We start from the raw sequence: 12,904 nt of genomic DNA on the forward strand, positions 1-12,904 counted from the left end.
GAGTCCAGTCGCATTACGTCAGATAACTTGACAAATTCCGGACCATTGCAACGCTTGACCTCCAGAGTAATGCAGTTCATGGTCTGTTAGTCCAAATATTATGATAGGAACGAGAGTGGAGTGAACGATGAGCATTTTTACAATGAAAAATAGTATATAATTTTACCTCGCACATGGTAAATAGCACTTAAAAAAATAATGACCAGAAATTAAGATAATTCTCATTTATATTTAAGAAAAGATTACTTCAGGAGCGGCAGTCAGAAAAGATTAAATTCAATCTCGTGGTGTATTGTTATACCGGCTTAGTAGCTTTAGCCTGGCCTGGGGAAATATCCTTCTGATGTCAGAAGGACGCTTGAAAAAGCAGTTCAGGATCTCAGGCCTACCGCTACTCTTATAAGAAGCTTCGGGCGCTCGGGATGCAGAGTGAGCCACTCAATGAGCCTTATCTCTGCCTCCATTATCCGTGACTATAAAATTTTCTTTTTATAGTGAAAGGTCTGATTTTTTGTGTTCATACTCAGATCTGTGTTGAATTTTATTCAAAGCAAGAAAATTGTACATTCTCCTCAAAACCGAAATCTAAACAAAGCCGAATTATATTAGGAAGTAAATAAATGCTATAGTACACGTCATTGGTAAACCACATAATTACTAATTTTTAATACAGACTTGTTGTTTTCTTCATAATAATATTGTGCAAAATGCTTGCAACGAGAGCGATTTTTCAGAAAAAAATGACATCTTTGGGAAAAATGACGTTCAAAATATCAAAAGCATCTTCCTTCCTTCTACTTATGGCTGGTGAGTAATCAAATGCACTTAGTGCGCTATTATTTGCAGACTAATTTATGGTGAGTGATTCTCTTGCATTATCATTGCATACTAATTGATGGCGAGGGAGGCACTTGCATTATCATTGCATACTTACTGCAGGCAAAGACTTACATTATCATTGCATCGGCAGTCGGAGAGCCTAGTCAGCCTAGGCAGCTGCCAAGTGGTTTAAAGAACGTGGATTCTAAGTAGAAGCTTTCAATAATTTTTAAACTTTTGAATAGTATTCGGTTGCAACCGTAATAAAGTTTGCTTTACCAACTGCTTATTTGATAAGTAAAAATTTTTCATTATATAAAAATTAATTTAGACATTTTTATGAGGCAAACTTTATTAAGGTTGCCAACCGGATATTATACATTTTATAAATATACAATAGGTTTTATAATTTAAAAGACAGTGAATGTTTAGTCAGTCATTTCTTATTCTCATGCTATCTGTTATCACTGAAATGAGGTAACTTATAACATTTATAAATCTGCGACGTTAACTGGGCATATCAAAACATGTTGTAAATCAACTAGATGGAAACGAAAATCTTCATGACGTTGATTATTGAATATCTTGACAATAATTTAATTTGGCGCAAATTAAATATCACGATATTCATGCTCTAATTTGTTGGACATACGGAAAACTATTTTTTTGTGTTTTTTATGAATAAAAGCAAGAATTTATTTCATAGGTGAAAATATTGGTCTGATATTCGAAGCCAAGCCTTTACTTCCTCACACGAATCGAAGTGAGGTCCGAGGGTCAATCCACTGCAAATTATTTCCTTCTTGGGAGCTCAGTTAATGAGGATAATCGATCATGACATGATGTTCAGAGCTGCCGTGACTGCGAGTTTTTAGCCACTCTCTTATTCTATCAAACTCTAATACCAGACTGATACACTGACTATTCTTTAAGATCATTCAGAACGATGAAAACAATGAATGACTGTGAGGAAATTTATTATGATCATCAATGTTCTGTAGCATGAATAGTTTACTTATTGAATTACCCAACCTAAATGTATTTGGATTTATGCAAATATTTTTTCCACGTTAGTGCCCCGTTATCGATAACTTATGAAAGCCACTATTGATCTACTTTTTATCGGAAATCTGTACAGATTTAATGAAATATGTCTGAATACATTCAGTTATCATTTTCAACACCCAGGTTTTCTCATCCTTTGCAGTATTCCAAACTTTATTCCCGCTGATTGTTTGCAATTGAAATACATTTGCATTATACGCATACTGTTGGAATCTTGTCTCAAGTTCACTTAATTGAATATATAACCTCACTTGGATTTTTGCACTTTTAATTTTGATGATTATTTTCATCATGAAGAAGCAGAAACAAGATCTTCTAAATTGATTTACGCGCCAGAATTCATTATTTTATTATACATTCATCCATTCATTAACATTCATCCGGTGTGTACTAAACGGTGTTCATAGATTCAAGAAAGATCAGCAAATTAAAATGAATATGACCTATTCTTCAAAAGCGTTGCGCGATTTCTTCCTGCTCACTTTATTAATATTGAGCAGCCGAGCTAAAACTAATGACTCATAATCACAATTTATTCACGCACTCTGTTTAAAAAGAAATTCGTTGAGCGTGCTGTCATTGATTTCTTTTTGTTTTTGATTTAATTTTACATTTTTCGGCAATGCTCTGACGTTCTTCAGTAATAATTGACGTTCCTTGCTGCCACTATGCATTTTTCCGCTTCTGAATTTAAGCCTCCAATGGAATTATTTTACTTGGGCTAAGGTTTATTACACTGTATTCTGGAGTCACCCAATTTTGTTAAAAATTCTATATATCAGCGTTTTATGGCCGGGTTTTAATAAACACAGTTTATTTATTTATTATACTGTCAGCAATTATTTATTGAAAGTACATTTATTGTACTTACAGCAAGTCCTTTTTTTTAAATTCTCAGTTTCATTCACGCGCCGCTTCACTGTTCCTTCTCTTTTACGAACAATATGATATTTGGATAACTTTCCGTCCTGTTATATGTTATATATTGTCTACTTCTCTATGCTGCTTATCATTTTCCTATAATTAACCTATCTGCAAGTGTATTGTAGAAATTAATCATGTTTCACTCTATTTAATTCTATTTCAGTTGGCCGCAAAATTTTTCTTTCTTTCCTTAGTTAGGATAAAATAAACTAAATTTGAATTTCCAACGTATCTTTTCACGGTTCAGTATTATTATCCCTAGCTCCATTTTTACCTAGGCACATTCGTTATTCTCTTATACTTCTTCCAACACAAACTCTCCGAGGTAAGTAAACTTTCTTCCTCCTGTCCATCCACAGGGATATTTTCTGCAGCAGTGGCACACGAAACTCTGATCCCTCCTCCGCCGCTCATCACGAACCAGCCCTACTTCGACTCGACAATGCAAGCTAATCTCACCTCGCATGTTGGGCGCAACGCCGAACTTCACTGCCGAGTGCACAACATCGGCAACAGAACGGTGGGTACTCACGTCCCATGTTGGGCGCAACGCAGAACTTCACTGCCGAGTGCACTACATTGGCAACAGAACGGTGGGTACTCACGTCGCATGTTGGGCACAACGCAGAACTTCACTGCCGAGTGCAGGGTACTCACGTCGCATGTTGGGCGCAACGCCGAACTTCACTGCCGAGTGCACAACATCGGCAACAGAACGGTGGGTACTCACGTCGCATGTTGGACGCAACGCCGAACTTCACTGCCAAGTGCGCAACATCGGCATTAGAACGGTGGGTATTGGATCAAACAATCTTTTGAATTACTCTTTTCAATGCACTTCACAGGCCGTTAATGAAAGATGTAATTCTATGAGGATCTGTTAGGAGTCAAAACATGTGGGACTTGGTCTGATGTACGAGTTATTCAATGGTTGCCAATTCATCAGCACGATGTCAATTAGACATTCAGTAGAGCAACCTTCACTCATCGAACTAACATTTCATGAAATTTTCCTGAAGTGATATATTCTCCAAAATTTGCCAAATTCATTTGAAATTCGTTTAATTAATTTTTTAAGACAAAACTTTTTATCATTATTACAATAGATTAACTTTAAAAATTATGTCAGCTGCTAACATCCCGTGGTAATAAAGAAATTTCATCAAGCATTGGACATTTCGGAGCTGCAGATAAATTCTAAGTTCAAATTCAGCTTTAATGAGCCAGTGAAATCAAAGATTAATTTATTTTGGAGCCAGCGACGCGCTTGGTGTGATTACAAGGATTAAAAAAGCTTTTTCCAATTGATGCAATGCTCGTTGCATGTGGTAATAGTATCGCTTTTATCTGGCTTGCTATTGTGGGACCTGATGCTCGCTCTGATCCTCGAAATGAGATGCCTAATGAATTGCGCGTTCTGACCAGCCAACACGACACATACGCATTTTTTTCATTTTACTGAAATTTCGGGATACGGTAAAATTAATCCGATATCGAAAAATAGTTGACGACCGCGTTAACACTTGCGTAAACCGGAAGAATTTTGTAACTTTAACTTTATTCCCATCGTGCGTAATTCTGGCATAATGCGAATGGAATTTTTCGGAAAAATTCGTGAATGTTTCAAGAATGGTTAAAAAAATATTACTTTTTATCATAATTTTGTATTAGAGAAAAAAAAAATTTTTTTAAATATATGCGTAGTTTATCTCTTATTTATATTTTGTATGTGTTATTTCTTCACAGCAAATATCGTGGATACGTGGGCGTGATCTTCGGATTCTGACAGTCGGGAAATACACGTACACGACAGACCTGCGCTACCAGGTCAGTGTAACTGGTCAGGATCATTTGTTTTATTTATATTTTACTGATTTCGGTGACTAGAATGAAGCTTATGATTTATAATTTAATTGCGTGTGACTGTGTGGGTGTGCTTTTTTAGGGACCATAAGCATTTTTGACAAGCTTCTCAATAAAGAAAGTTTTCCCAATAAATTATTGTTGTTATTAATAACATGCAAGCTTTTCATTTGTTTGACATATAGCACTTTTTCTTGCTTACAACTAGCCAGGCTATTCCATCAAGCCAAAAATTTAGATTAATTTGTTCGACCATATTGTTATTTACAATAGTGTAGTAACAATATGAGTCACATTTAATTCAGTAGTATAAGTATTCATTATATTCTAATTAAAACTTATCACTATTATTATTATGAATATTATTAATATTTTCTTTATTATTATTATTACTAATATTGTTATCTAAGAAATTTTTTACAGAACTACATATGCAGAGAAGTATCATAATTTCTAGCAATTAAGTCTTCTTATAAATAAATTGAAAAAATAATACCATAACGTATTGAAAATTCAAAATTTATCCACTTTATTGAATGAAATCGCCGTTAATGGCCAGTTATAATAAAATGTTCAGTGACATTTATGTACTCGTATTATTTGCTCAGTGACCACAGACAACTGACAGGGAAAGAAAATGTCAACAGAATAAACAATTTTTCAATATTTTCTTTTCGCTCATAATTTATTTTTTTATAACCAATAAAACTCACCTGCGGTGCGCGATGTAGAAGACTCTGAACCAACAACTAATCGTAAAATATTTTACGGATGAATAATATTGCTTGTTTTATTGACAATTTACGAAGGGATAACATTGCTTGTTTTTTATTGTCAAGGCGACGCACCTGGACGGCACAAACCAGTGGACGTTCACCATTTACGGATGAATAATATTGCTTGTTTTATTGACAATTTACGAAGGAAGAACATTGTTTGCTTTATTGCCAAGGCGACGCACCTGGACGGCACAAACCAGTGGACGTTCAACATTTACGGATGAATAATATTGCTTGTTTTATTGACAATTTACGAAGGAATAACATTGTTTGTTTTATTGTCAAGGCGACGCACCTGGATGGCACAAACCAGTGGACGCTCACCATCCGCAGCGTGCAGCCCCGAGACGAGGGCCACTACGACTGCCAGATCAGCACCAAGCCAATCAAGGTCTTCACCACGCACCTGCGAGTTCTTAGTGAGTTGAGAGTTCTTAGTGAGTTAGGAGTTCTTAGTGAGTTGAGAGTTCTTAGTGAGTAGAGAGTTCTTAGTGAGTTGAGAGTTCTTAGTGACTTGAGAGTTCTTAGTGAGTTGAGAGTTCCTAGCGAGTTGAGAGTTCTTAGTGAGTTGACAGTTCATAGTGAGTTGAGAGTTCTTAGTGAGTTGACAGTTCATAGTGAGTTGAGAGTTCTTAGTGAGTTGAGAGTTATTAGTGAGTTGAGAATTCTCAGTGAGTTGAGAGTTCTTAGCGAGTTGAGAGTTGCGAGTTCTTGATGACTTGAGTTACTAATTGCGAGTTCTCAGTGAGTTAGGAATTGTGAATTCTCACTGAGTTACAAATTATTAGTTTTCAGTGAGTTACTAATTTCGAATTTTGAGTAGATTAGGAATTGCGAGTTTTCAGTGAATAATTAATTTCGAATTCTCAGTGGATTAGGAATTGGGTTTTTTCAGTGAATTGGGTTTTGTGAATTCTCAGTGGATTAGGAATAGCGAGTTTTCAGCGCGAATTTTCAGCAAGTTAGGAATTGAAAGCTCTCAGTGAGTTGGGAATTGAAAGCTCTCAGTGAGTTAGGAATTGCAAGTTGTCGACGAATTGCTAATTGTGAATCCTCAGTTAGTTTTTAATTACAAGATCTCAGTGTTATTAATTGTGTGTTTTCGGTGTTATTTATTGCGGGTTCTCTGAGTTTTCAAAGTGTTTTTGATAGCGAGCTCTCAGTTAATTATTATTTGTGACTGGCCAGTAAGTTATTAATTGTCAAGCGTCACGTTTCCATGTCACAACCAAACAAACATTTCTTGCACGCTCTACGCAAACTTGTGAAGCTCTTGTCCTTGGATTTAAGTTTTCAAGAACACCAAAATTAATGCAAGCGTGCAATGCTTCCTCGATATTTAGTGCCTGGCGTCAAGTGAAGGTTTTTGTTCTGGCAGCAACACGCCTGGATGTTATGTGCTTAATATGACACTCAAAAAAAAGTTGAGGCAATTTTTTTTATTATCAAGTTAAAAACAAACATAATGAAGGACTTTTACGACATCTAAATGAATATTCGATAGGTCGGAGTTGTTGTTCACGATAGGTTAAAAGTCGAGGAATCGGAGCACGATTCATTGTACATCATGTTCGAAGTTCGGAGCATGATTTTTTAGAATATCCAATTCCAATACAATATTTGCTTATTTGCCATAATTCTTTTAGACCAAGCCTGCCACCTTGCAGAGGCAGCGCCTATATAATCTTGATTTATGAATATATGGTATTATTCTGTTACCGTTGAAATAATATCATGCGTCGGAATTATCTTCCATTTCCTACCCCCTAAGGTAGAGACCCTAATGTCACCAGACCTGTACGTGCAACGCCACAGCATGTTTAATTAGAATATCATATCATTGATTAATGTGTGGAATCATCCTGTTTGCTCTGATAATACAAATAATACAAGGCGTTCGAATTGTTCCCCACTTCCCAGCCCCCAAGGTGGAGATCTTGGGTTCACCAGACCTGTACGTGCAACGCCACAGCATGTTTAATTAGAATATCATATCATTGATTAATGTGTGGAATCATCCTGTTTGCTCTGATAATACAAATAATACAAGGCGTTCGAATTGTTCCCCACTTCCCAGCCCCCAAGGTGGAGATCTTGGGTTCACCAGACCTGTACGTGCAGCGCCACAGCATGATCAACCTGACGTGTGTTCTGCACGACATACCTGAGCCGCCGGCCTATATTTACTGGTTCCATCGAAACAAGGTAAAATATTTCATATATAAAATAAACACCTATATAGAAATAGACACACCTAAAGGCTAAAACCCCTAATTATTCATGCCCTATTCATGCCCTAGTTTAAACAACCTAGAGCACCTATTATTTATTCATGCCCTAGTTTTCTTATGATAAATTTTCAAATCTCAGCTTTGCTTTTCTCTGTAATAGTATCATTATTTCATATAGTTATTTTATGGATTTGTAGATTTAGGAAAAGCAATTTAGAGCTTTCTACCACAGTACGGGTTATTTTCTTCAATGTAATGCTCGGAATAAATAGTGGCTTCTTTTTTATAAAATGGCGCTTGAATGGGATTGGAATTTGTTAGGAAATGCAAAGTTATTAAGTTCAAAATCTCGATCAAAAGTTTAAAATGATTTAGAAGGTTCAGTAAAATAAACTTGGCTACTACATCACATGAACCGAAATATGGTCATCATTTATATTTACATTCGTCAATGTTTTAATAAATTCAATTAATTTTTCTAACTTCCTATACGTCAGAAAATGAACGGATTATTTATTGCGAATTATTGCTGAAAGTCCAGGCTTTGCTGGGTATTGCTAGCGCGCCTTGCGTAAATTGGCTCGAAGATAGCAATAAATTTTGCATAATTTTGCTCATTGTCCATTCAAAGGAATCCTATAAGCGCGGTAGACGAGCCTTGCAGCCAACACAACAATTCATATTTATTGATGAGGATATCACCACTGAAATGCATTGATGAACGCTTGTTTTTGCAGCGTCATGAATATTAATTGAATATTAATGCAGGCTTATTCAGGCGATTGCATGGAATTGCGTCGTCACACAATTCATTGTGGGGAATTTTAGAATAAGACAAATTTTTCAGTTCTTCTATGTTTATTAAAAATATTACTTCTAAATTAGAAATTTTTACTTGCTTTGTTTTTTATGTAGATAAAAATAGTCTTCCTATTTTTCTGATATACTCGTACAATTCATTCAATTAGGTTCCATAGATTAACAGTAATTTTTGCCTATTTTCTCGTTATGAAAATAGATTCACTAATAAAAGATCTAATAGAATTTATATAAAATAAATTTTTTAGGAAAATTTCAGTTTCCACGACGACTACGATACTGAGCGCAAAGCATAAATAAATGTACTGATATAAAATAAAATTTTTCATAAAAATTTAATCTATAAACCATGACAACAGTGATTCAGATAAAATTCTTCCCGAAATATGGATTAACAAACCACAATGACAATGATACAGAGCATCAGCTACAGCTCGAGCATAATTGTATTGATATAAATACAATTTTTCCTAAAAATTTAATCTATAAACCATGACAACATTGATTCAGATAAAATTCTTCCCGAAATATGGATTAACAAACCACAATGACAATGATACAGAGCATCAGCTACAGCTCGAGCAGAGACGGCATAAGCCTGGTGGTGGAGAAGGGTCCCACGACCAGCAGCCATCTTCTTATCAGGAACGCTCGAGTGCAGGACTCCGGTGATTACACGTGCTCTCCTCAGGACATGAACTCGACAAGTATACGTGTGCACGTGCTTAATGGTGAGTCATTACATGATGACCTCATCACACTACACGTGCTCTCCTCAGGACATGAATTCGACAAGTATACGTGTGCACGTGCTTAATGGTGAGTCATTAAATGATGACCTCATCATACCACACCTGCACTCGACATCATACTACCTACATCATACTACACATGAACTCGACAAGTATACGTGTGCACGTGCTTAATGGTGAGTTATTATCTCATTATTCCCGAGATTCATAGACTTAGGTCTGAATACGACGCAATCGAGGACTGCAGTATGCTAATAAGATTAGGGAAATTGGCTAATGTTAGCGATAGGCTCTGGCGTATGGAGGAGGAAACCCACGCATTAATTTGCAACATGTCACTTGGGTCAGTTTTTATTTACAATTTATCCTCTTCATTTCTATTACAAAACCTTCTATGACTTGACTGCACATTTTTCATTGGTTTGTTGAGCTATTTACATTCTAACGACTAGTTAGAAACTAAAAAAATTATTCTTCCATAAACTTAAATAAATAATCAAATCTTCACATTGCAAATCTCTTTAAAACAGGAGATTGGCAAACTTATAAGTTGCATGTCGTGCGTTCCAACATGATGGACATGTTGGTAGTGCGACCACAGTGCATGGAAGATGCAGAGATGATTATGATATGCAAGGGTGTTGGGGATTTAGAGTTGATTATGCTGATGCAAGAGCAGGATTTAGAGATGATTATGCTGATGCAAGTGCAGGATTTAAAGATGATTATGCTGATGCAAGTGCAGGATTTAAAGATGATTATGCTTGATGCAAGTGCAGGATTTAAAGATGATTATGCTGATGCAAGTGCACTATTTAAAGATGATTATGCTGATCCAATTGAAGGATTTATAGATGATTATGCTGAAGTAAGTGCAGGGTTTATTGACGATTATGCGGATGCAAGTGCAGGATTTAAAGATGATTATGCTTATGCTAGTGCAGGATTTAAAGATGATTATGTTGATGCAAGTGCAGGATTTAAAGATGATTATGCTGATGCAAGTGCAGGATTTAAAGATGACTATGCTGATGCTAGTGCATTAAGGTTTCAAAGATTATTATGCTGATGCAACTAGATTAAGGATTTAAAGATGATTATGCTGATCCAAGTGCAGGATATAAAGATTGATTATGCTGACGTAAGTGCACTGGATATTTAACGAAGATTATGAGTATTAACGCATCACTTATTCTCCCTTACCAGGCGAACAGTCGGCGGCAATGCAAACCAACGCAGCGTCACGGATGCAGGCGAGCGCCATGGCACTGCCAGCGTTGGTGTTTTTCCTGCTGGCTTCTCTGGTTCGTTTTTTCTCCTGCGTATCAATGATACATACTAACTCTAGAACGCCATCTTGGCCGGGCAAAACCTAGACTGCTTACGCCGATATAAATATTCTCGTTTAGTTATATTTTCTCAATGAAGATAAAAAATAAAGTTTTAAATTTCATCCCTTCATAGACGGCTACTTGAATCTGGTGATATTTTTCCAATGATATACATACCTGATAGAAGAACTACTAGTCACTATGCTTCTAAGATTGTTGCTTGGGGTATTTATGGGCAATTTCTATGATATAGTCAATAGTATTAAAAATCTTATTTAGGTTTCACTTGAGCTTATAGTGGATTTTTACTTTAGAAATTTAGACCTAACCAACGTAGTGAACTTTTCGAGATTACCAATCGTAGTGGTTTGAATGCTAATTATTTGGTGCAGTTTGTAATGATTACCTATGAGCAGTCTGTAATGATTACTTGGTGCAGTCTGTTATGATTACTCGCTGCAGTCTGTAATTATTGCTCGGTGCAGTCTGTAATGATTACCTGGAGCCATCTGTATTGATTACTTGTAGCAGTCTGTATTGATTACTTGGTGCAGTCTGTAATGATTACTTGGTGCAGTCTGTAATGATTACTCGGAGCAGTCTGTATTAAGTATTTGGTGCAGTCTGTGACAGTTACTCGGAGCAGTCTGTAATGATTACCTGGTGCAGTCTGTAATGATTACATGGTGCAGTCTGTAATGATTACTTGGTGCAGTCTGTAATGATTACATGGTGCAGTCTGTAATGATTATTTGGTGCAGTCTGTAATGATTACTTGGTGCAGTCTGTAATGATTACTTGGTGCAGTCTGTAGGTAGTTTCTAGTTTAGATTTATAAGACTAATACATCAGAGTGCAGGAAACTCTCTTTGAAAAATTATTGCTTCATAAGGATACTTCACTTCGATGTATGTGGCGCGTCTACTTAGCCAGTCAGCTCGCACAACAAAAACTTCTTTCGGCGTTGAAGTGAAAATAGTCCTTAAAGTAATTAACATTAACTGACATTTTCATTGCAAAACATGTGTTGTTCTTATATATTCTACTTTTACTACTGTTCAACAGCATCACGAGAATTTTAGATGTGCCAAAATCATCTTGGATATTATAAGAGTTTGTCAAGCTTTCATTTGGTTCATTTCGCCTACACAGCATTTGGAGTCAGGAACTTTTATGTGACTGAATGAACCGTAATTCCTTGTCATTGTTTACTCGCAAGTTATTGTTTTGAAATTTATTTGAAATATGTGAATAACTTTTGATGTCTTGCCTCAGTTAATTTGTCTCGTTTGAAATTGAGCCAATTAGCTGACGTAAAGACATTTTATTTACCTCACTCATTCTAAATAATTTCGATTTCAAATCAACCTTGGCCTTATTGAAATCAATCTTTTAACATTTGTTTCAACATTTGTTGAAAATTTATTATTTCATGTTCCATTGACTTCAATACAAAGTTTTATTGACAATTTTGACATGCCTGTATTGTTATGCTCCGTTAATATAGAATCTTCAACAGAGATATATCCAAGGTCAAGTCATATAAAGACACATGTTTTAATTTATTGTATCCACATTTAGCTTCATGTCAAACGAAGGTCAATACATATATTCCAGAAATATTAATTAAAATATATAACATGAGTTATCATTTTTCCAAACTACTTTCAGACTCTGGTAATGAGAACTACCAGAAATAATTTACTTAAGTTAAAACACGAAATTTGTTTACGTGTAATTAACCACCATGAATATTGTTCACTGTCAGATATTATTCATGTGATTACCATTAATTCGGTAGTAGTTACTGTTGTCTTCACTAACAATGCAAGTAACATGTCTGCATCATGTCACTGCTGTCTTCACTAACAATGCAAGTAATATGTCTGCATCATGTCACTGTTGTCTTCACTAACAATACAAGTAACATGTTTGCATCATGTCACTGTTGTCTTCACTAACAATGCAAGTGATATGTCTGCATCATGTCACTGTTGTCTTCACTAACAATGCAAGTAACATGTCTGCATCATGTCACTGTTGTCTTCACTCACAATGCAAATGACATGTCTGCATCATGTCACCGTTGTCTTCACTAACAATGCAAGCAACATGTCTGCATCATGTCACTGCTGTCTTCACTAACAATACAAGTAGCATGTCTGCATCATTGCTCAATCTGGATATAAAAGATAAGTTTTATCGATAATAAATAGAGACAACATAGAATACGATGAAGTAATCTTTGTTGAGCGATGAAAGCCCAGATACCATCTTTCATGTTATCGGGATATGGTGTAATGTTCATGTTATCTCGAATA

At 35.8% G+C, this 12,904-nt stretch overlaps 1 protein-coding gene across 1 annotated transcript; it reads left to right on the plus strand.

Annotated features, from left to right (window-relative positions):
* Positions 1-734: 734 nt before the first annotated feature.
* On the plus strand, positions 735-10,594 carry LOC125177660. Its single transcript, XM_047879824.1, has 8 exons — positions 735-807; positions 3,168-3,328; positions 4,555-4,635; positions 5,737-5,869; positions 7,528-7,655; positions 9,063-9,231; positions 9,783-10,299; positions 10,459-10,594. The coding sequence occupies exons 1-8, from the start codon at positions 741-743 to the stop codon at positions 10,592-10,594; spliced, it is 1,392 nt and encodes a 463-aa protein (XP_047735780.1). The 5' UTR covers positions 735-740.
* Positions 10,595-12,904: the final 2,310 nt, after the last annotated feature.

The sequence above is a fragment of the Hyalella azteca genome, unplaced genomic scaffold (assembly GCF_000764305.2).
Source record: "Hyalella azteca isolate HAZT.00-mixed unplaced genomic scaffold, Hazt_2.0.2 contig3902, whole genome shotgun sequence".
Lineage (NCBI taxonomy): Eukaryota > Metazoa > Arthropoda > Malacostraca > Amphipoda > Hyalellidae > Hyalella > Hyalella azteca.

Coding starts and splice junctions, on each gene's coding strand:
- LOC125177660 (XM_047879824.1), top strand. CDS start 741: ATGACATCTTTGGGAAAAATGACGTTCAAAATATCAAAAGCATCTTCC. Junction 4,636..5,736: donor CGACAGACCTGCGCTACCAG/GTCAGTGTAACT, acceptor TTTATTGTCAAG/GCGACGCACCTGGATGGCAC. Junction 10,300..10,458: donor GCTGATGCTAGTGCATTAAG/GTTTCAAAGATT, acceptor CTCCCTTACCAG/GCGAACAGTCGGCGGCAATG.